This window comes from Alosa sapidissima, chromosome 8 (genome assembly GCF_018492685.1).
Source record: "Alosa sapidissima isolate fAloSap1 chromosome 8, fAloSap1.pri, whole genome shotgun sequence".
Lineage (NCBI taxonomy): Eukaryota > Metazoa > Chordata > Actinopteri > Clupeiformes > Clupeidae > Alosa > Alosa sapidissima.
In genome coordinates, this window is record NC_055964.1 from 18942241 (window position 1) to 18965977 (window position 23737).

General features: G+C 43.6%; 1 protein-coding gene across 2 annotated transcripts in view; it reads right to left on the reverse strand.

Annotated features, from left to right (window-relative positions):
* Positions 1-61: 61 nt before the first annotated feature.
* The window catches only part of zgc:63587 (uncharacterized protein LOC393431 homolog), a 35721-nt gene continuing 12045 nt past the window's right edge, over positions 62-23737 (reverse strand). For both annotated transcript variants that reach the window (XM_042100869.1, XM_042100867.1), the window contains exons 7-13: positions 23498-23615; positions 6407-6508; positions 5562-5707; positions 5115-5198; positions 4228-4285; positions 2996-3201; positions 62-2483 (exon numbers count right to left, since the gene is read on the reverse strand). In XM_042100869.1, coding sequence (XP_041956803.1) covers positions 3133-3201; positions 4228-4285; positions 5115-5198; positions 5562-5707; positions 6407-6508; positions 23498-23615 — 577 coding nt within the window. In that variant the 3' untranslated portion in view covers positions 62-2483; positions 2996-3132. The remainder of the gene's footprint in view (positions 2484-2995; positions 3202-4227; positions 4286-5114; positions 5199-5561; positions 5708-6406; positions 6509-23497; positions 23616-23737) is intronic.

Below are 23737 nucleotides of genomic sequence, written 5' to 3' on the forward strand. Positions count from 1 at the left end.
AGAGAGCGCGAGTGTGATGTCCATACTATTGTGGGCACAACAGTGAGTAAAACAAGTCAGATTGTTCCAAGCTTGTTGACAATATTTATTTTCTTAGAGTGAGTCGAAACTGAGTACAAAAAAAGAACTGAATACAAGGGTGAAATAGAACTACAGTAGCATTGACTCAACCATGATCACAGAGCACTTTTGGCAAGGACTAGAGTCAGCATTAATCCCAAAACAGCAAGCCAAACCATGCAGTTCATCATCCAAATATAAAACAACTCAACACCCCCATCTGCAGAAGACAACCACTGATTTTGGCGTTCACTGCAGATTTCAATAAACCACATGCAAAATGCAAACACAACAACTTAACTCTATGGGGAAGAATACAGTGATAAAAACAAAAATCAAATGAATTAAAAATTAAAATCAGATGCTGATAGATGGTCAAGACAGGAACCAAGTTAAGGCTTTTTGAGAGAAACAGTGGGAAATTAAAAACAAGACCAAACGAATTAGTGTTTTTGCTCTGAATGTGCTGAAATATCCCTGCAGTTGAAACAATCACCACAGAAGTTGTGTGACCAATCATCCAACAAATCTGATCTCACACACATGTATACACAACACACACACACACACACAACCTCCCCTGTTGGAAGGCTGATTACTCTCCACTGCATGATCAATTGCTGAATCTGTGCCAATCATTGCCATGGGAAGCATTTGGCAATACACTGATAGCTCTCTCCTGATTGGATCGTCATCACATGATCAGACTTTTTTCTTTTTTTTTTTTTTAAAGGTTGCCCTCCCTCGTGGCTTTCAACGACTCAGCAGTTTCTTAGGAGCTGAGTCACAGTTAGCCAGGGAGCTTGTCTGAGTGGGCAGACCCCTGATGAGGGCCATATCTGCTGCTATCAGGGCTTCTTAGTAGGTCTACTGATGATGAGTCGTCCCATAGAGTTTGACCTCAATGCACACAAGGAGTGCAGTGATGGAGCCAAGCAGATCAGAAGGATAAGTGGCCTATGATCTGCTGTTCTCTCTCTCTCTGTGCTGTGTGTGTGTGTTATATATATATATATATATATATATATATATATATATATAATAGTGGCGCTATGCTGACAAACCTTGAACTTGTAAGTGGTTGCGCTTAAAGGGCATTTATCCGAGATGAAGGATGAAGCCATCATCTCAGATAAATGAGATGAATTATTCCATTCCAAGAAACTGTCACTGAATAAATATCTTTCTGATGATCTAATTCTTAAAGTCTGATTCTCAAAATCTACCTTTTAACAACAAACCTTAAGTAATGACAGTGCCAATACCCAAAATTAGTCATTTTGTCAATCAGGAAATTGAAACAGTGATCTCACTGTGCACTTATTACATGACCCATAAATTTCTCTCCCAGATCGAATATAACCTGATAAAATAAAGGGACACTGGTGAGACTACAGGCAGTAATCACTGAATACATATTTAGCAGTAAGTTCCACTACAAGCCACAAGATGGCGGTGTTGACTTGCCAGTGTCCGATGCAAGGCACCATAGGCAGTGTTCCATGTCTGCTGCGTCTAGACAAAGGTGCTGGGACTGAGACGTACCACTAGACCTCTACTTCCCCCCTCTCTCTCTCCCTGACAGACAGACACACACACACACACACACACACACACACACACACACACACACACACACACACACACACACACACACATGCTCTCTGAAGGAGGACAGCCTTGGACACATTTCTCGAGCAGACACACAGAGAACTAGTGGAAAAATCAGCTGTTCTTCAATGACACAAGCAACTGTGTAAACGTTGACACATTTCAACACTTTAGCTTCCCTTCCATCCTGCATCCTCTAGTCTTCTGCTCACTCGTACCGATTAAGATGCCATGCTGTGACATGTTAATTACATTAAAGGCATATCACTGGATACCTGCTGACAACAATGTTTCATAAATCAATATCTGTTACAGTATTACAGACAAAACATAGTGGAAACTGACAAGATGGTTCTAATCTTGAGTTTACCACTAGTGCTGGTGCGTATTTAAAAAACAAAAAAAAATCACAATTAAGATATGTAAGTAACCAACCCTGTACAACGTTAGGGTGAGTGTGTAAGTTTGTGTAAGTTTGTATATGTGTGTGTGTGTGTGTGTGTGTGTGTGTGTGTGTGTGTGTGTGTGTGTGTGTGTGTGTATGTATGCACATGTTATGCATGATGCATAGTAGAAAAAATATTTCTTTGTTAATTTTGTTAAAGTTAGTAGAACAATGAGGTCATGTAATTGTAGTGTACTTGTGTGTGATGTGTGTATGGATGCGTGATGTGAAGTGTATCGTAGGATTGTCTTGCACTTTGCCAATTCTGGCTATTATGTTCCTTGCTGGTGTCTTGCGGTTGGTGAAAAGATCCATGTGGGCGGAGTCCAGGTGTGACAGATCACTTGTCAATCAAAATAGGGCGGGTCTGTTGAGATGAGAGGATTGGAACACAGAATTATAGTTGAGAATGAATACTGCAAGCGTCCATCCAACTCCACTCTACTTCTATGGATTGGACAGTTTAAAGGGGTCATGTTACAGTCATTTTCTCCTTGTTGACATTGAAATAAGACGTGTGGATGTGACTAGGGGATGCATCAGGCTTTTCAAATTTGACTTTTTCCTTCAATGCTTGTAATGGCCAAAGAAGGGAGATAGTCATAGAGCACGGACTCTAAGCATTATACCTGAAGATGCCCAAGGATGTTGTATGAAGCCTATTATGCATATAAAATGCAATGCCAAAATACAAGCTCAGCAGCAAAATCAGCCTGTTTTGTTATATGGAGCAAATGGAGGGTTCTTAAGTTTGAGGGACACAATTATTATTTCAATTAAAATGATTATGTCAACACTTGTAAATTATGGTATTTCTGATGATATTGCCGCATTTCCTTTTCAAAATCACAAAAACTGCGGGTTGTAACTTCAGCTCACCGTTGTGGACTGAGGGGGCAGTGTGCGGGAGAGTTACAGATGGACGACACCACACACACACACGCACGCACGCACACACACAGGCACACGCACACACACACGCAGGCACACGCACACACCGCCCCCGTCTTCAGGTCTCAGTCATCTCCAGGCTTCATCTTCATCTGGGCCTGCATCTGAGCGATCATCTGCTGCATTCGCCTCAACTAGAGACATAGAGAGAAAGAGAGAGAAAGAGAGAGAAAGGGAGGAAGGGAGGGTGGGGGAGAGAGAGAGAGATGGGGGAAGAAGAGGAAAGGGAGAGTAGAAGATAGAAGAAAAGAGTGAAAGAGAGATGAGGAGACAGTTTACATCAGAAACATTAGGATATTTACAGGAATGGTTCCATGGAGATGAAAATTGATTAACTTAACACAAACACAGGCACAAGTTACTGTATTCTAGGAGCATAAATGGATTCCAAAACAGTGTTGATCTGCAGTGGTATTTCAGGGCCAAGCTGATTTACAGGTCTAAACAAAAGGGACTTTAATTAGGACGTTTATGCACCCATGAACACACACACACACACACACACCTAAAGATAATTTATACACTGTAGTAGTGAAAGAAGATTGCAGGTTATTTGGCATTATAAAGACCTATAATGACAAGATTATTACAATTGTTGTAACCTCTACACACACACACACACACACACACATTTGCCCTATGAAAACTACACCCTGTCATTGTGTATTGGTCCATCTGTTTAATGCAAACAATGCAGAACAATCAGCAACATTTTAAAATTCCACAGGTCAGATTGACCTTGTGTGAGGACACACTGCCTGATGTAGGACACACACACAAACACACAGGCACTGTATGTTTTCCATACATCACACGGGACATTCCCACCATTTTAAAAAGGCCAGGCATACTGGAAGCTGATGTCATATCCTGTGCAGACATTCATGTTTACCAACCGGCCTGGTTTTATGGCCCATTACACCCTTAGGAGCTATAGGCCCACCCAGTACACACACACACACACACACACACACACACACAGACACACACACACACACACACACACACACACACACACACAATGGGGGAAGAAAAACAGCCCTACTGGGGCAAAAGGGGGACTCCAAGGCATTTATTACCTACCTGTCAAGTTCACAGGGTACAGTTCAATGGTGTGTGTGCGTGTGTGTGTCTAAGAAAGAGAAAGAGAGAGTCCTTACCTCAGCCTCTTTCTCCAGCAGGATCTGATCTTTGTCCATTCCTTCCTCTTCCACAGCTCTGTAATGTCACACACACACACACACACACACACACACACACACACACACACACACACACACACACACACGTGTGAGCTTTAGCCAGACAAAGTGGATCAGGATCAGCCTTCTGGGACAGTGCTCTGGAACACTGCTCCCTCTAACCTTTTACCCCGGAGGCAACATTCCTCCACTCCAAGAGTGAGATTGGCAGGAGGGGAGGTAGGTCCTGGCAGTTTACAAATTTCTTGTAATTAATCATAAAGGGACCATCATATGTCATCGGAGATTGAGGAAATATGTTAAATTGAAATGCTGACTTCATTGGTAATAATGCTATCACCAGTATATCCACCATTTCAAAATTGATTTCTGTTTATTTTTGATACTACCTATTGCCTACTACCCAATCATAGCCAGACTGGTATACTAAAAGCCTGGTTGCCAGATTAGCAAAGGGCATATCTAGCCTTAAACCAAGTTATTTCAGTTTATCAGACCTAGTGGTACCTGCAGGTGTACGGCCACTATCAGGCTACTTAGCCTACGAGTAGAGAGAGAATTCCCCTGTGTGTGTATTCACTCCAGGTTGGTCTACCATAACTTCCCAAATCTTCACTGCACTGTAGCCCATTAACTGCCTGACAGCAGGCTATTTATATTTTCACATACACATTTTGTTTGCACAGGAGAGAGAACGAGAGCGATTACAGGTCCTGTCCTTGTTGCTGGTAATCATTTTAAACATTTGATGTAATTATTACATATAGCTCCTTTAAGGTTTTAGAGTGCATGAGTTATTATAGGAGGTGCAGAAAGTTGAAATGGGGGGGGGGCATCAGGCATACCTGCCAGCTCTCTTGAGCCTCTCAGAGCGGAAGTTCTCATAGTGGAGGTCCTGGGTCACCTCCTGAAGGTCTTGCATATGTGTTCTGCGCACACACACACACACACAAACAGAAAGCGCGAGAGAGAGAGAGAGAGAGCGAGACGTCAAAGTTAGTGTTCTTGATATGTGATATATCCACTAGAGGGCAGTATTTACAAGTATTTACAATCTTATCCTGAGTAATATTAAATAACACGAGTCTCGTTTAAGCGCAAACATCACTACAGGCGGTGATAAATTAAGTCTGTCACAAGGGTCGACTTGTATTTGAGGTGACATTTGTTCATTGTGCACGGAAACAAGAAAAAAGTATGCATGCATTGCAAACATATTATTTTAAAATGTTTATAAGTTCATCTGCTTGTGAGTGTGAGTGTGAGAGTGTGTGTGTGTGTGTGTGTCTTACACCAGCATGGTACGCAGCTTGAGGAAGTCGTTGTGTTCAGGGTTCTCCACCTCGACCACACCCCACGGGTACAGACGGCCGCGGATCTTCTTCCCCTTCACCTCGATCAGCTGGTTGGAGCCAATCACTGCAAATGGAATACTGGCCTGCAGAACAAAGGCAGGGAGAACAGATACAGAGAGAGAAAGACATTTGACCATTTAATTATCAACATGTTTTTTTTAATCCATTTGTTTATTCATTTTAATACATATTTTTATTTAGATTTTTGTTGTTTTAAAGAGATGTTGTATCTGTTTTCATAATGAGAGAATTATGCCAATAAACTGAATTAATTATAATGTCAATGAATTTAAATTGATAGAGAGATAAAGAGAGATGAGATATTACAAGAGATGGGGGGGGGGGATAAGGCAGGAAGAGAGATACAAACAAATGGACAGAGAGAGAGAGAAAACAGGAAAACAGATAAAGCCATAGCAAGAGAGAAATAAGGAGAGTGTTAAGGATGAAGCGGGAGGAAGAGATGACAGGTAAAAAGGGGAAAAATGGACAGAAGAGCCAAATGAAAGCATAGAATAGTGCAGGAGTGTAGAAGACAGATGGAGGGAGTCGGTGAGAATGGAGAGAGAGAGAGAGAGAGAGAGTGTGAGTGAGTGAGTGACCGCAGAGTAAGGAGTAAGGATCGCTGTTGAGATGGAGAGAAAGTGATTAATCACTCACTCATTTTATATCTGACTGCAACCAACACAACAGTAAACACATTACAACACTCACCCAAGTTTACACCAAATGCACGTACACGCACAAACACATACCGCAGACATGCACACACACATACACACCTTGAGAACACGTGTCTGCTCCTTGAACTCCTCATCCTCGTCCGAGTCTGCGTCAGGAAGTTGGTAGATGCGAATGCCGTGCTCAGAGATCTCATCCAGGATCTGCAAACAAACACATGAACCTATCATGATTAAAGCTCATCAACACACCATCAGACACACACACACATCCATAATCCAAACAAAGTCTCTCTCTCTCTCATATACTCATCTGTTCACACATTTAAAAGAGACGACCCTATCAAAAATGTAGGATAAATTAGTCATTAGTCACTATCTCTCTCTCTCTCACACACACACAAACACACACACACACACACACAGAGAGAGAGAAAACCCGGCATATTTGGCACACCATCTCAAATACACAATACAAGAATTTACATCCCATCATAACAGTACTAATCACACATCAATTACACAACCTTTCCCCAGTAACACCCCTACTGCGCCAACTCTTTCTGCACCACAAAGAAAAATCCACCCAAAACACTGACCTTATTGTGACCTTCAATTCAACTCCAATTTTCATTTCTATTTATTTATGTTGTTCCATTAACAATGGCCATTGTCTCAAAGTGCTTTACAGACACAGAGACCAAAAAACACCAACAATCTAGCTCACAACAAAATGCAGCAAGGAGGGGAAAAAAAAACTGTCAAGCATTTTCTCCTAGACTGATATTAATAAATCATTAGAAATGCATTCATGAAGTCTTTAAATGTATTTATAAGCCATAATAACACTTATATGAACAGGCATGTGTGTTCATTACTTGTTATAAGCACCCACTCTTCATTCACTTTACGCGTGTACCCACTATGGTCTTTTAGTTCTACAGTCTCTCACCCTTAAAAGTTGTATCAGCGATTTCAGGCCCAAAAAAGGCCCAAACATAAATTATCACATTCATCTAATCTTTCCTAACGATCCGCTAGATGCCTCCCCCATAAGCAGGACGTCAAAAAAAACATGTCTCTGTGGGCAGCCTAGGCTTCGAGATCTGTACACAAAAACAATTGCTACCAACAAGTGTTGGCAACCACTCAAAGGCAAAATAAAGTGTTCCAACCAATAACCGACGAGATGCCCGTTTAGGAGAGTTTCAATTGCACGGGAGGGAGGGGGAGGGAGTAGCGAGCTATAGCTCTCTGTTTTGTATGAACATCAACAGAAGTAACATATCCCGCTATTGCTGATGCAACCTTTAAACAAGACAAATGCTGCTGTTAAAGTGGACTGTGCTGACCTCCTCAGTGGCTCTACACTGAAGACCATATTTATTCATGACATGATCAACACATGGTGCATCCCTGCAAAGACAACTAGCTATATATGGCATGGTGGTGGTGCACTTGTCCTCACATACCAAGTTGTATCATTTTTGTAACCCAAGTCCAAGCACGTGTTGTTCAAAAATCAACAACTTTCCACCTAAATCACAAACTGTAGATACTGGCACGCATAACCTGCTGCTGCCAAAAATCTCCCTGTTCCCTCCCTGAAGCAATTCCAAAGCTTTCTTGAGAGACAAAAGCCTGCGCGGAAGTGACCTTGGGACGACCTTCCAGTCACCTTGTAGCAGATCGAGTGCCAGGTCCCCGTCATCAATACAACCAGGCCCTCGCTGTGCCAAGTCCAGTCTGGACGAGGACGTGCTTTGATGTGCAAGGCAGGAAATGTATAAATCACTCCATCAGACAGAGGGAGACAAAAGAGAGACTGCTGGGGGGGGGGGGTGTAGAGTGAGTGGTGAGGATAAGGAGGGGTAGCAGGAAGGCAAGAGGAGGAGAAGAAAGGGTAGAGGGAGAGAAAGAAAGTGAGGGTGGAAGAGAAGTGAGTTGGGAGGAATATACTGGAAGAGGAAAGAAAAAGAACTTTCACTTGAGGAGGAAGGCGCGACACGAGAGAAACCCCAAAAGAGGTCTATGATTAAAAAGAAGAAAAAGAAGAAGAAGAAGAAGAAGAAGAAGAAGAAGAAGGAGAAGGAGAGAGAGAGAGAGATGAGACTTGAGAAGGAGCAGAGGAAGAGAGAGAGGCAGCGCTGTAGAGTAGCGGGGCGTCTCTAATGACGGCTCTCTAATGAGAGTGAATTCCTGCGCTGGGAAATCACACTGCGGCCATCAGACCTCGACAGGACTCGGCTACCGCTTGTCAGCAGCTCACACACACACAGGCCCACCTATGCTGACAGCAGACACACACACACTCAGCAGGACACACACACACACACACAGGCGTGTCTCCACACACACACTCAGGCATGTCCTTATTTGGGGTCTCAGACACACACACACGCACACACACACACGCACACACAGGCGTGTCCTCACATGGGGTCACTTGAAAACACACACACACAAAATTACATAAACACACTGAAACTGCTCACACTGAACTGCTCCCATGACACAACAGAATGACTTAAAATGATGACTTCAAGACAGAAAGAGTGTGTGTGTGTGAGTGTGTGTGTATGTCCTCCTCAGGATTTAATAAAGTCCTCTGCAGGAGGGAGTGGATGGCTTTAGAGTGGGAGAGGCGGTGTGGAGCAAGGAGACATACCAGCAGATTGAGACTGAGGTCTGAAGCCCAGAGGGCAGACACACACACACACACACACACACAACACACACACACACAGTACTCAGACTGGCTTAAGCTCACCGTCCCCATCCTCCCCCCCACCCCCCCCCTCTCTCAGTCTTTCCCTCATTTCTGTCTCGCCCCTAAAACTACCCCCCCCCCCCCCTCATCTACTGTATCTCCCTCATTCCCATCAGTCTACGTCAAGTCCAAGTACTTTCATGTTCTTATTTGCTTTTGCTTTTGTCCTCCTCTTCCTCCCTGCCCTTGTTCTCCTTCTCCAAGTCTGTCCCCACCTACGCCACCCCCCCCCCCCCCCCCCCCCGCTGTCTCACACACTTCCCCCATACTACTCCAGATCTCAACCACCCCCCCCCCCCAGTTTACACAAAGAGCAAACATAAAAGAGAAACAAATCAAAGGGTCTTGATCTTTCCGAGCACCTGGACTATGGCAGATACAACTATTTATTATCCGAACATCAAAAGGTGTTTTTACAGCCTGGCTGATTTACAATGCCCTTCCACAAGGGACAGCCTGGTCCAGACCCTAGCAGCAGAGAGAGGTCCGACTCGAGGGACTGTGCCTTCCTGACATTCTGCGTTCTTTTTCATGTAATCTTTAAAAGGGGGACAGGGGCTTGGGGCTTCAATGGGACAGGAACCCCAGGAGGTGCTGCTGCTGTGGCTGCCACTGCTGCTCAGGACCAGCATTTGTTTTCTCAGCCAGTCCGCTACGCAGACAGGGAAGGAGATAACACGAGACCTGTAGAGTGAGAGTGTGTGTGTGTGTGTGTGTGTGTGTGTGAGAGAGGGTGGACACATTGTTGCATGAGGGAACTCCAAATAAACACAGTGTAGTTAGCAGGGTGGAGAGCGTGACTGTACTCCTGAGTCTCACGATTTTGCACACATCACACACACACACACACACACACACACACACCACACACAGACTCTCTGTCTTTCTCTCTCACATATACTGTAGGCTACATTTTCTCCCTCTCCCACACACACACAATCACTCAGTTCCTCACGCTCACGTAGGCATGCATGTAGGCACACACGCACGCACACACACGCACACACACACACACGCACACACACACACACACACACACACACACACACACGCACACACACACACACGGGACAGAATAACTGCAGCCCATCTGACATCACATGAGAGAGAAACAAGAGCACATAACTGAGGAACACCCAAACTCGGAGAACACACTGCCAGTTCTGGGAATTGTCATCCAGTGAGGAAAATAAACAAACGGACGAACAATTGGGAAGAACAGAAACAACGGCATAAAAAATAAAATAAAAAAAATAAAAAGGACCTTACGTAATGAGCTAGCGGCATGGGGAAGAGACCGCACCGTGCCACTGGACTGATGCTGAAAGAAGGATTCCAGCAGTGCTAATAGATAACTGCTAGTGGCTAACCGCTAACAAAGATCCTTGATTGCTAATAATTACATTTTGGTCACCACCGAAACCACAATCATCTTCAGTTGATAAATAGCATAAATTATCAAATGAATGAACAGACACAAAAGAATAACTCATAAAGGGCGTTATGACCATACGTGGCAAAACAGTGGGCCAGTTGTCGGTTATCCACTAGTCGCCGGCTGTAAACTGACGAGCAAAACACCAGATCTGCCTCCAGTGGGCCAGACAGTGGTCCACTAGCTTCTACCTATCTGGGTCTGTATTCTCTGGGTTTGCTGCTTCAGAAATGGAAGCTTCATCATACAGCTCACTACTCAACTTGACTGTAACAGTCCAGTGTTTCCCATACATTGATACATTGACTTACTTGTGGCGGCCCACCACAATATCAACATTGACCACCACGCAATGATTTTCCAGGCTAAAATTGTGCTTAAATCTGGTTAGCATCATAACCACGCTGTGCTAATTTTTTAAAAACTGTTGCATTCAAGTGAATTCTGCAAACCAACCACCACAAATAGAATTCAATTCTGTGGGAAACACTGCAGTCACAGACTGCAGCTGGTGTTGGCTGACCTGACACTAGTCGCAGTCAGTAGTAGACAATAATCCACATCATTCAGTTAGCAGAGGCAAACACGTGAGGACCAGTAGGCCAGAAGTATCATTTGAGGATGTATTGTATGTATGTAGTGGTTGATGGGAAGTTAGGACCGATAAAGATCATTAAAATGTGTTGTCTCTGTGTGTGTGTGTGTGTGTGTGTGTGTTATTTTCAAAAAGAGAAATGGCACACACTAAGTACCCACACTACCAGCACCCCTACACACACACACCACCCAGTTCTCCTCTTCTCCATTGCTTCTGACCCCTTAGTCTGACTGCTGAAGTCAGTAAGTCACTATGGTGGTTAGTGTAGCGTAGCCTCATTAGCTCAGTGTGGTTGCACCTTGACCCCTGCCGGTCAGAGGTCACATGGACACAGCCCAGAGGATATAAACACAGACCCACAAACATATTCCTGGGGAAGTCCAATCACGGACACATGGTGATTACGGCACCAAGGGTCAACCCCATTCCCTGCTTCAGTGCTGAGACAGGAAACAAAACTTCAGGTCTTAAAGCTCCAGCACCTTCCGTAGTAGCAGTACCTTCCATTACAGGCTCAACACCCAGAGACCAGAACAGAGTGATAGAAAATTGTCACTCTGAAAATCTTTGTGATAGAAAATAGGACAACCACATAGTTGGTCTTTCTTCACTCCATCCTCTGGCTCTCACAGTATGCATATGGAAATAAGCCAAGTGACAAGTCATTCAAGTTTGGGAATACACCTGCTGGAGAGTCCATGGCAACCAATTGGAGACCGGAACATCTGTAGTGTTCCAAGTTCTTTCCACACCACAGCCTCAGGACACGTCTGGGCTCCAGAGAAGCTGGGAAAGCTCTCCTTAGATAACAGCACAGCCTTACCGACACCACTGCCAACAGCAGTGCCAGCATAATATCCCAGACAGCACAAACACTGATAACCACCCAGCCTTTACAGTCAAGTCAGTTCTGAACTGAAACCCAACACTCACTTCTGAGCCGATTTACTCTTTCCACAGAGGCCAAACCCACAACAGCACTGATATGACACACACACAGACACACACCTGCACACAGACACAGACATACACACACACACACACACACACCCTTTACTGTAAGCCAACCAAGTGTTACTCCAACATACACACATTCTCAATTTTCAACTAACACATCGAGCGGCTCACAAGGCCACATTCTGGCCACGTTCTTGGCGGTGGGTATAGGGCGCCTGCCTTGACAAGGGATGGGGGGACCCTGTGTCTGCGTGGCTGTGTTTCTTGGCCCTGGCCGGGTGCCTGGAGCCAGGCCCTGAACAACAGCAGGCGGCCCCTGCCCCGGGAGCTGGGCCCTGGGCCTAATTGGAAAGGGAAGCGGGGCGCGCTGGTTCTCACTGGGATTTGTTTGCCATCGGATGCATTATGAGTTACGACCTGGTGTTTATGAGGGTTAGGCCGCACTGGGTAGGGGTGTGTGAGTGAGTGTGTGTGTGTGTGTGTGTGTGTGTGTGTGTGTGTGTGTGTGTTTTTATATGTATCTGGGTGCTGGTGAGTGTGTGTGTGTGTGTGTGTGTGTGTGTGTGTGTGTGTGTGTGTATCTGGGTGCTAGTGTGTGTGTGTGTGTGTGTGTGTGTGTGGGGGGGGGGGGGGGGGGTGTCTGGGTGCTGGTGTCTGCATGTGTGTGTGTGTGTGTGTGTATATATATATATATCATGGCAGAGAGACCATGTCTGTGACTGATATGAGTTAGAACACTTGAATCAAAGGGAACAGAGTACATGATCCTCTGATACAGCCATTCCAAAAACACCCTTCCTACACAGGTCTGGCTCTGCAAATGTGAAATAAACACATTGGCTCAGTCAGAACAATGAATTCAATACAACTCAAATTGGCTCAATTCAATTAATATACCACAAATTATAACCTGATAAACAATTCCAGCCAATCAACACTTTTTGTTTCAAAAGTAAGGAAAGCAAGAGTCGTAATTAATCTACCGAGGTCAAATATCAACAACCCATTGCAAGGGTCATACACTATGCCTTTAACCAAACCTATAAGCACAACAGAGATAAAAATAGCCTTTGAGCCTGTCATACACACACAGTTACTCAGTTCAAGTTAATTACTATAGACCTGTGTAAAGCACCAGTCTACAGTGGACAGAAACACTCACACGCACACCCCCAGACACCCAATGCCACACACAAGACTAACACACACACACTCCAACCCCAAAGCATCTCACACACACACATACACAGGTCAACACAAATAAATTGTGTGACACACACACACACACACACACACACACACACACACACACACACACACACACACACACACCAGATTACCAGATTCCCACCCTCTGAAACAAATTCTTCTCCCATCCAACCAGTCATTAAAAAGACCCATTTGGTTGGCAGGCTGTGTTTAAAGGATCAAACCGATTACAGCAAAATAGCACACTCATCCAGAGGTAGAACCTTCTATGCAATCATTTCTCTCACTCGTACACATACACATACACACACACAGACAAACACACAGACACACCTAATCAACTCCCATAAACACACAAAAGAACTACAGAACCACACACTCATATTAAATCACACAATTCATAGATGGCTGCAAACAGAAAGACCTTCAAAATCATAGACTTGCAAACACACAGACAAAATTCACAGGTCGTGACAACAAAGACAAACAACAAATCACACACACACACACACACACACATCTCTGCTTTAAGGCAGCGCCAAGAACATTTGTTCGTGTTCAGCTCATAGCTCATAGCTCACATAGAACAATAGTTGGAAGGGAACATATTGTTTTGAAATCAACAATGCAAAGAGCAAATGTGAGAGGAGAGGAGAGAGAGGGTGTGCAGTTATCCACAAAGCAAACCTCCACATCTCCACAATCCCTCTGAGCACTTCAGACCCCTCAAGAGGCCACTTACAGAACAAGGCCCAAAACAGAGAGGAAGGAAAAGGCCTCTTAAAAATGTAATATTTCATTTCTTACATATATTGTGAATTGTGTGTGCAACACAATCAAGAGGGCAAGGACAAATAAATAAGCACAGACAAATGGCACCACACACACACACAGAGAGAGAGAGAGACACACAGATACACAAACAGATCTCTAATCACTCAGATGTAGCCTTTTTTGGGAGCATAGCGGTCAGAGAGTGGCAGCCCATTGACCAACACATGACAAATCCCCGACACGGATCTCCCACAGCAAACTGAGTCCACCTCCACTCAAGGGGCTTCAGACATGGGCTTTCACTGCTGGTCTGACCACCTTGCACAGGGGCCTGTACTACGAAGAGAGCTTAACCTACCCAGATGTAACCCAGGGTTACTTTGTTAAACCAGAGTTGACAAAACCTGGTTATCTTAAGTGGTGTTAATCGGTACTACAACGCTGATTATGAAGTTGATTTGTTGAGCCAGGGTTAACCTAATTGGAGTTTGTGCGCGTTCACATAAAAGGGGCGGGTTGCAGCGCAAGTCACCACTTTCAATGATGACGCGATCACCTTATTTTACGGATTAATTATTATGACCGCCGCGCAGCGAAGCGGCGGTCATATAGGTTTAGTCAGATTTTTTTTTTTCTTTTCTTTTTTCTTTTTCGCATGCCCAAATTTCCGTCAATGATTCCCGGGACACTGAAAGACCGGGGTACACGAAACTTGGTGGACATGTAACCCCACATGGATAGCATGGAACCATCGTTTGTCGTTTTGATCTGTAGCCCCCCCGCTGAATTGGACCCCCCGAAAGGAGGGTAGGGCAGACACAGTTTTCTGTGAATATCTCGAAAACCGTAGGGTTTAGGAGGACCATTTTTTTTTTGTATGTTGATCTCAAGGGGCCATGTCAACCCATTCCATAACCACTCATTTCATGTATAGCGCCACCTAGTTAAACACAAAAAAGTAAAAATGAGGTGGTGTAATTGAAGGTATCTGTGACCTAACATAGTCAAAACTGCACGAAATTGGAAGTGTAGGATCATTATGACACCCTCTGTATGCACGCCAAGATTTGTGGAATTCCGTTCATGGGGGGCCACACAATAAATTAATTTATGTTACTATACACCAACTGGCCTGTAGGTGGCCGGAGACAGTTTTCTGTGAATATCTCGAGAACCGTAGGGCCTAGGAGGTCCACCTTTTTTTTGTATGTTGGTCTTAAGGGGGCATGTCAACCCATCCCATTACCACTTATTTCATGTATAGCGCCACCTAGTTAAAAATTAAAAAGCAAAATATTAGGTGTTTTCATCTCAATATCTCTGGCTGACAAAGTCAAAACTGCACGAAATTAAAAGTGTAGGATCATTATGACACCCTCTGAATGCATGCCAAGTTTTGTGTACTTTCGTTCATGGGGGGCCTTACAATAAAATAATTTATGTGTACATTTAGTGACGTACACCAACAAGGATTCCCGGGACACTGAAAAACCGGGGTACACAAAACTTGGTGGGCATGTACCGTCATTTTTCGTTTTCATCTGCAGCCCCCCCGCTGGACTGGACCCCCCGAAAGGAGGGTAGGGCAGACACAGTTCTCTGTGAATCTTTTATGGTATGTTGGTCTCAAGGGCCCACATCAACCTGGCTCATAATCACTCATTTGTGATTTGCCCCCCCCCCCGGTAAAAAATGAAAATGCAATATTATTCTGCTTTAATCGCCCCTATCTTCAGTTAAGATGTTCAGAACTGCACCAAATTTTATGTGTATGATTGACCTGGCATTCTCTGGGGGTCTGGGGGTCTGGGGGTATGCCAAGTTTCGTAGAATTTCATCCATGGGGGGGGCTAAAAGAATTAGCTTATGTGTACATTTAGTGACTGTACACTCATTGGCCTGTAAATGGCGGTGCACACATATAAACATGCACACACACAGGCACCCACATACTATCGGTATTAGAACGGCCGATACATAATTACAAATTCAATAGGATCAAAAGAAAGCCAAAATATTCATCATCATCATCATGGCTGCATTTTCAGTATTGGCGATAAGTAGTCGTTTGTCCACTAGATGGCGCATCGTTGCAGTGAGACGTAATTTTGTTGGAAGTTAAAGGAACCATATGTAAGATTGTGGCCAAAACTGGTACTGCAATCACTTTCAAATTACTGTAGAGCAGTGTATCCCCTCCCCCTCCCCCTCCCCCCTGACTCGAGGTTGCCAATCCGGATGCCAAAACACTACTGACTTTGTGATTAGTAGATAGGTAGAGGGTGGCGCATCAGGCCAAAACACAACATGACATGACAAAACACATCAACATCAGTTGAGGGCTGCAACTTCACTTTTTAAATGGCAATATCCTGGCCGGACTACTATTGTCAGTGATATAATTATTTGAAATGAACATGATTTCTTAATGTGTAGTGACATATCAGGGCCATTTTATGATTAATTGAAATACATTTCTTACATATGGTTCCTTTAAAAGTGGGTTGGAAAAATAATGGACACTTCCTACAAGGACTGTAATTTACCGCAGCGAACATCTAATAAGGACAGGACGATGTTCACATGAAGTGTAAGTGAGGATGTTTATCGGACATGCTTGGTTTTTACTGCAGCTACGTTAATCTTGTAATATCAATAAGGACCTAGGTAATGTTACCATTAGCGTTGGTTGAGTGATGGAGGCCCATTTGATTGATTGCTACAAAATCATTCTGTGCAATGGAAGATTTACCAACGTTACACCGGTCTGATACAGTTTTGCCTATACATGCGTGAGACTGAGACGCCTGTTTATTTTGTTTTAAGTTCGTGCAGGGTGTGAGAGGGGAATCGATGTGCTTTGATTCCAGCTTGGTAGTTGTAGTCTGTGAAATTAAAAAGCACGTGTGTGTGAAGTATCCAAACAATGACACCTTCATTTCATTATGGCTGCTTTAGCAACACACCTTAAGCTACTGTGTAGTGGGTCCCGTTTAGAAGTGGCTACTTCATTCGCGCTTTCCTTGACTCATGGAGCTGCGTGAATGTTATTACAACTTTTCGCCACGATATGGCAGTTTAAGTCCGCTTGATACTGTAAGTTGTAAGCCATTGGTTTCCAAAGGAGATTTTATTTGTGTCGCCAGCATAGCCTATTGACAATTTATGTTGTAAATAGGCCTACCTTATAATCCTACCTGTAGCTTAGGGAAGCTAACAGCTTTCTATTAGGATCTAGTTTGTTAGTTACAGTTTTGTCATAACTCCCTAATGCATTTTTGCATTTAGAATAGCCAAAGCGTGTATATCTCAATCTGAAAATTAAACAATATCGGGTGCCTATGGACTAGGCTGGGTGAACCCAGCCTGATCTGCCCGCTATTTATTTTTTGATTTCTTAAAAGATTGAGCTTGGTCTGATGAAAGCCAGACTAGCCATGGACCTCAGTTACACAATGCAAGGGAACATGAATCAGCCTATATTTGCACGAACAATAACGGACAAAAGCTCTTCAACTTTGGCCCGTTAAAATGTGTATGAACAGTCTAGCGACGCATTTCATCAAGGCCCATTTGGACATGTCAGTTATTTGCACCACTGGTTAGATGTAAAACAGCATTTCGTTTCAGACTACTGTTACTTAATTTGTGCATTAACAATAACGTTTCAGACTACTGTTACTTAATTTGTGCATTGACAATAAAGTATTACATGAACTAAAGATGACTAAAATCTTATGTAGAAGAAGAAACATTCACAAAAAATCCATCCATCCAAAAATGACCTTTGTTTTTGATAGCTGTTGAAAACGGCATGGAACTGACAGAGATGTTTTTGTTTATAAATACATAAAAAATAAATAAATAAATAAATAACATTATGCTGATACCTTTTGCTTTTCCCAAATACAATGTAGCCTACAGGTGTAAGTGACCTTTCATCAATCCAGTTGCAATGGATGAACTGTGATGACCTGCCCTACTTGTGATTGTTTAGAGATTTTAAAGGTTTTATAACAATGCTACATCTTCTTTGGCTATTCTACAATCTATTCACCTTTTCAGCACCAGTAGGCTACTTTCTGTGCAGCCGCACACACACACTCAGGCATGCCAAACAAGCATACACAAAAGTTTCAAGAGTGGGGGGTGGAGTAAAAGATGGAGACAAATTGAAGTGTGATTTATTTTCGCGGAATGGATGTACAGGACTGAGCGGCGGTCATATTTTGTACCACTATGCGGTACATCTAGTTATGACAAGTTATGAGGAATTAAAACCCACTCGACGACAAAAATCAAATACGTCGGCAGTGAACAAAGCAAGGCTGTTGGCAACGTATTGCAGATCGGGTAGCTTAAATGCCTAAAAGTAAAGTTTTATTCCCACATCTTCAAATATGTGTTACGGAGGATTAGTAGCTTGCGGAATGTCTGAAATGAGTTGAAATAATTAAATAGCCTATTTTGAGTTCATAGAAAGGCCTAGAGATGCAACCCAATTCAGAAGTGGGCATATAGATTACAGTAATAAGGATAATTGAATGTTTAAGTAGCCCCCATTGACTGATTTGGTGTATGCCTAATCCTGTGAACATTTCAGATGCAACACCATTGCCAAACACACATGGCAGCAGGTGAAAATGAAACACAAAAACATTATTCAGAATAGTAGGTTTATATAGTTATAGCTTGCATTAATATTTCTTAATTATGAAAACATGTAGGCCTAGCTTATAGCCTTTACTTGGCCTCTGTTTTACAGCTAACAAGAAAAAGGTGTCTTTGAACACTACTGTAGGAGGAAAGGCACCAGCGTGTTTTACAGTAGCAGAATTGCCCATTGCAAATAATAGTGGAAGGCCGATTATGGAGGGGGTTGAGGGAGGCATTCGGTCGGATTCTGGTGCTGTGGAAATGTGTAGCCTTTATGTGCAGGGTACAGTAATATGACATTCAATTCAACAAGTTTGTTAAAATTGTGATTTTAATTTATTAGGCCTACTGTAGGCTATGTCCGATTTATTTTAGGCTATTCTTGCTCAGATTTTCAGCATACTGTAGGCCTATGTCCGATTTATTTTCGGACATACATGTACAGTATTCTTGCATCACCGATGGAATACATGAATGTCCACGTACGGGCATTGCTATGTGACGTCTTCCTAGATCATCTGACAAAGATAACGAATTCCCTTTGGCTGACAATATCTTCATAGAGAATATCGTCCGGGTAGGCTATATATATTTTCTGGCGGTCTCTAAAACCCCTCGCCCTGCGAAGAGAGTCCCTCACGATTTGCGCTCCAATGTCGTATGGATCATCCAGGTACGCCGACATGTCTCGAGAGAAATTGTTAGTGGAGGGGTGGTACTTATAAAGGGTGTGGTTAACGGAAACCTCGGGTTAACCAAGAACATAACCTGGTCGGAGCAGGTTTGAGATGCAGCGTAAATTGCCATGGCAGCATACCTCGGTTAAAACCTATCCACCTTTCGTAGTACGGGTTAATCGGGAAGTTACGCCACACGTGATCAAGTTACTCTCGAAGTTACCCAGATAAGCCAGTAACCCCTCTTCGTAGTACAGGCCCCAGGCCTTGGGGTATCGCTAAACAATATGATACAAAACAGACCAGGTCATACACTTGATGTAGAGGTTAATGGAGATAGTCTGCTGTGTGTACACTGTAGTCCTGAGCAAACAGCCCCACCCCGCCCCCCCCCCCCCACACACACACACATATATTCACAGACAAACACACATTTTAATTCTTTATTTGTATCCACCAATCTCATTTAAAAAAAAAAAAAAAAAGGGATTCATATGCTTCCAGAGGGAAAATACTGTTAACACTCATCATGAGTCTGTAAAACATTTCCTGTGCCACAGAGCCAGGCTGCCTATTAAAAATAAAACAGAGAAGAATTTTGCCGGCCATACACATACACATACCGGTATACACACACACTCACACAGGAAAGTGATTGGCCCAGCAGAGTGGCCCACTGCTCTGGGCAGTAATATTTCCTCTTGGTCCTTTATGAGTTCCAGGGCACCATGACCTCAGATAGGGAAGCGGGTATCGGAAAGAGAGAAAAAAAAAAAAAAGGAGCAAAAGAAAAGGGAAAGAAAAATAGCACTAGAGAGAGAGAGAGAGAGAGAGAGAGAGAGAGAGAGAGAGGACAGAGAGAGAGAGAGAGAGAGAGAGAGAGAGAGAGGACAGAGAGAAAAGGGGGATCAAGAATGAAAGAGACAGAGAGGAGTAGAGGGGAAGACAAAGTGTGAGACAGACAGAGAAAGAGATACAGACAAATAAAGAGAGAGAGAGAGAGAGAGAGAGAGAGAGAGAGAGAGAGAGAGAGAGAGAGAGAAAGAAAGAGAGAGAAATAATATAGGGAGGGTTGGATAAACCCCCTCCCAGTGCCGTCCGTGCCTATGGCCGCCCCTCTCTTCTCACATGGCTGGGGCTCAGGACAGGAAGCTCATATTGTTCTCGACAAGCTGTTTCCCCTGCTATGAGCCAGAGCATGGAGAATGGAGAGAGAGGAGGAGTGGAGTGGAGAGGGGAGGAGGAGTTGGAGGAGAGGAGGGGTGAAGAGAGGAGAGCAGAGGAGAAGAGAGCAGAGGAGAGGAGAGGAAAGGAGTGGAGAAGAGAGGAGAGGAGAGGAGAGGAAAGGAGTGGAGAAGAGAGGAGAAGAGAGGAGAGGAGAGGAGGTGTTGTTCAGGCCCCTCACACACTGATCCCACAGTAGTGAGGAGAGAGAACAGACAGAGTAATAGACAAGTCTGCAAGGAAATACACATAGCGACACACTAAGCGCTTTCAGACATACGTGTAAGACCGGAGGTTCGGCGGATGTTAAACGGTGGGGCCGTATATCTGAACGACTTAAACGGTCATATGGAAGTCCAAACTTAGCCGGTTGTTCTACTGCTCCCCCCCTAGTATTTCCTCCGGACATTATGTAAATGTGCTGTGTCTGAACGAAGCGTAGAACACACGGTTAAAATTCACACCCAGTGAGAGGGCGTGTCGGTGACGTTTCTTTCGTGCGTCCATGTGGTTGAATCTTGACTTAAATGCCAGTGTTATGATGGAGTGGCATAGTGCTGTCCAGAAAATCTCCGACCTGGAAAGATGCAGACATCACGGAGCTACTGTCCATGAGGGCAGACAGCATTGTGATATAACACATGAAGGGAACGACAAGAGACACGTTGATGTAGCCTACAACTGCATCGCAAGGCCAAAGGAATTCAAAAGACCAAATCATCATAAGCAGAAGGCGCTGAAAAGGCAGTAGCCTACAGCGACGTCGTTGACCACCCCCCCCCCCCCCTCTCTCTCTCTCACACACAGACACAATGGGTCATTTATCAGAATGAGGGATAGGGTGACCAAACGTCACATTAATCCACAGATGCTTCCGTATTCAGGCCCTGATTTTTGGGGTCTTGACCTCTTCTCAAAACATATGCTCTTGTCACCCGTATTTTAACGGCGATGATTAATTCTGAGCCCATTGTGTGGACATGCCTCGTTTGTCACCCTCTAGCATGTGCATATGGAGGACTTTGGGAAATCGCTCTGAAATATCCCGCTCATCTCATCATGGCACATTTTCTCTACTCGAGCATTTTTCTTTCCAGAGGCCGACACTGGTGAGATCAACAAACCACCACCTCAGCTGGTGTCATAGCAGGAAACAAACTTCTACTCCAGTGTTTCCCATACATTGACTTATTTGTGGGGGCCCACCACAATATCAACATTGACCACCACACAATGATTTTCCAGGTTGTACTAAATTGTGCTTAAATCTGGTTAGCATCATAACCACACTGTGCTAATTTGTTAAACCCTGTTGCATTCAAGTTAATTCTGCAAACCAACCACCACAAATGGAATTCATTCCTTTGGGAAACACTGTACTCTCTACTCTACTTCTACTTTCACTGACAAACTTAGTCATCAACAAAATGTCATAAATAGTATCTTGTGTAAGTCACATTTTAAGTGAGTGCATAGGTGTTGTTTTATGTGTGTGTGTGTGTGTGTGTGTGTGTGTGTGTGTGTGTGTGTGTGTGTGTGTGTGTGTGTGTGTGTGTGGCATGGGTTCTTCATTTGCACTGACTATTTCAGGATCGTTAAACCATTAAATGCAAGTAGGGATACTAATGAAAACAGTTCGTGAAGTTCTTAAAAACTATTTGTTGTGCTTTGTTTAGAGTAGTTTAAAAAGCCCTAACAACCGGACAGACTAAAAATAAGGCCATTTAGCAACTGAACATTGTCATGGTGCCTTGTGGCGCAGGGTGAATCATTAGCACCCAAAATATCCTGTGAGCAATTAGCCAAACAGGAAGTAACTTCCATTAGTAAGATTACCCAGCATCCTAATTCAGCCAGTGGCTCATCCGTGTCTAACAGCACTTCTGTGTGTGTGTGTGTGTGTGTGTGCGTCTCTGTGCGTGTACTTGCGCGTGTCTGTAAGTATGTGCATACGCACGTGTGTAAAAGAAGGGTAAATCAGAATATTACAATAACATCTGATACATACAGATCTCACAGATTCCCAAATAGGGAATCTGTGAGAGGCCTACAAAGTCATTCAAAAGATTGAGAGGCAGGATGTCCTATTTATACTATCCCATTATTTCATTCACACACACACAGAGACATAGAGAGAGACACACACACACACACAATATTGTAAAAAGGGACTCCATTCTCAGAAAGCTTTTCTCACAACAATACATGCATTCACACGCACTTTTTTTTAATCTAAGATAAGAACAATATCTAAGATGGAATCTCCCATGTATGTATATGTATATGTATATGTGTGTGTACATGCACACGTCTACATCTGTGTATCTTGAAGCGCACTGGCGTCTTAAGTGTGTAAGTGTACGTAAATGCAATTCAATTAACATTAAGTTATCCACATAGCACTAATAAGCCACTCTGCCAAAACTGGTTAAATAAGTGCGTTTTGTTGCCAAATGCTAATAGTCCCAGCCTGACAATGAGTGTGTGTGTGTCTATGTGTGTGTGTGTGTGTGAAATCAGGATTTGGATTCCTTTCAGTGGCTTAACCTGGTTCTGTAACAGCACATCCCAAACATCCCTCTGTTGGACTGAACGGCTTTCGGCCAAGGCTGATATCTCTCAGAGGAGCCACTTCACATTCAAGACTGCATGTTTGTGGCTCCTCTTCTCCTGTGACACACTACTACTGAAATTGAGCTTAATAATGTTTTTCCTGAAACACTTACAATGGCGTCAACACAGGCAATAGTTTCGATATCTATATAGGACACCAAGATGGACTGTTAAGTGCTGGAGGTCTGATGTGTTTACAAGATACAAGAAAGGAATGTATGCATGGGAATTTCTGTGTGTGTGTGTGTGTGTGTGTGTGTGTGTGTGTGTGTGCGCTCACCCTTCTCTTAAGACGATCCCTCTCCTTCAAAGTTAGTGTGTCTGCTTTGGCGATGACTGGCACAATGTTCACCTTACTGTGTATGGCCTTCATAAATTCAACGTCCAATGGCTTCAATCTGTATAAGACACACACAAAAATATCAAAAGAGACTTGATAATTCAACAATAAAAGACAGTGTACTTTCATTCATATACTGTATGTGTGTGTCTGGACTGTTACAGTGTGTGTGCGTGCTTG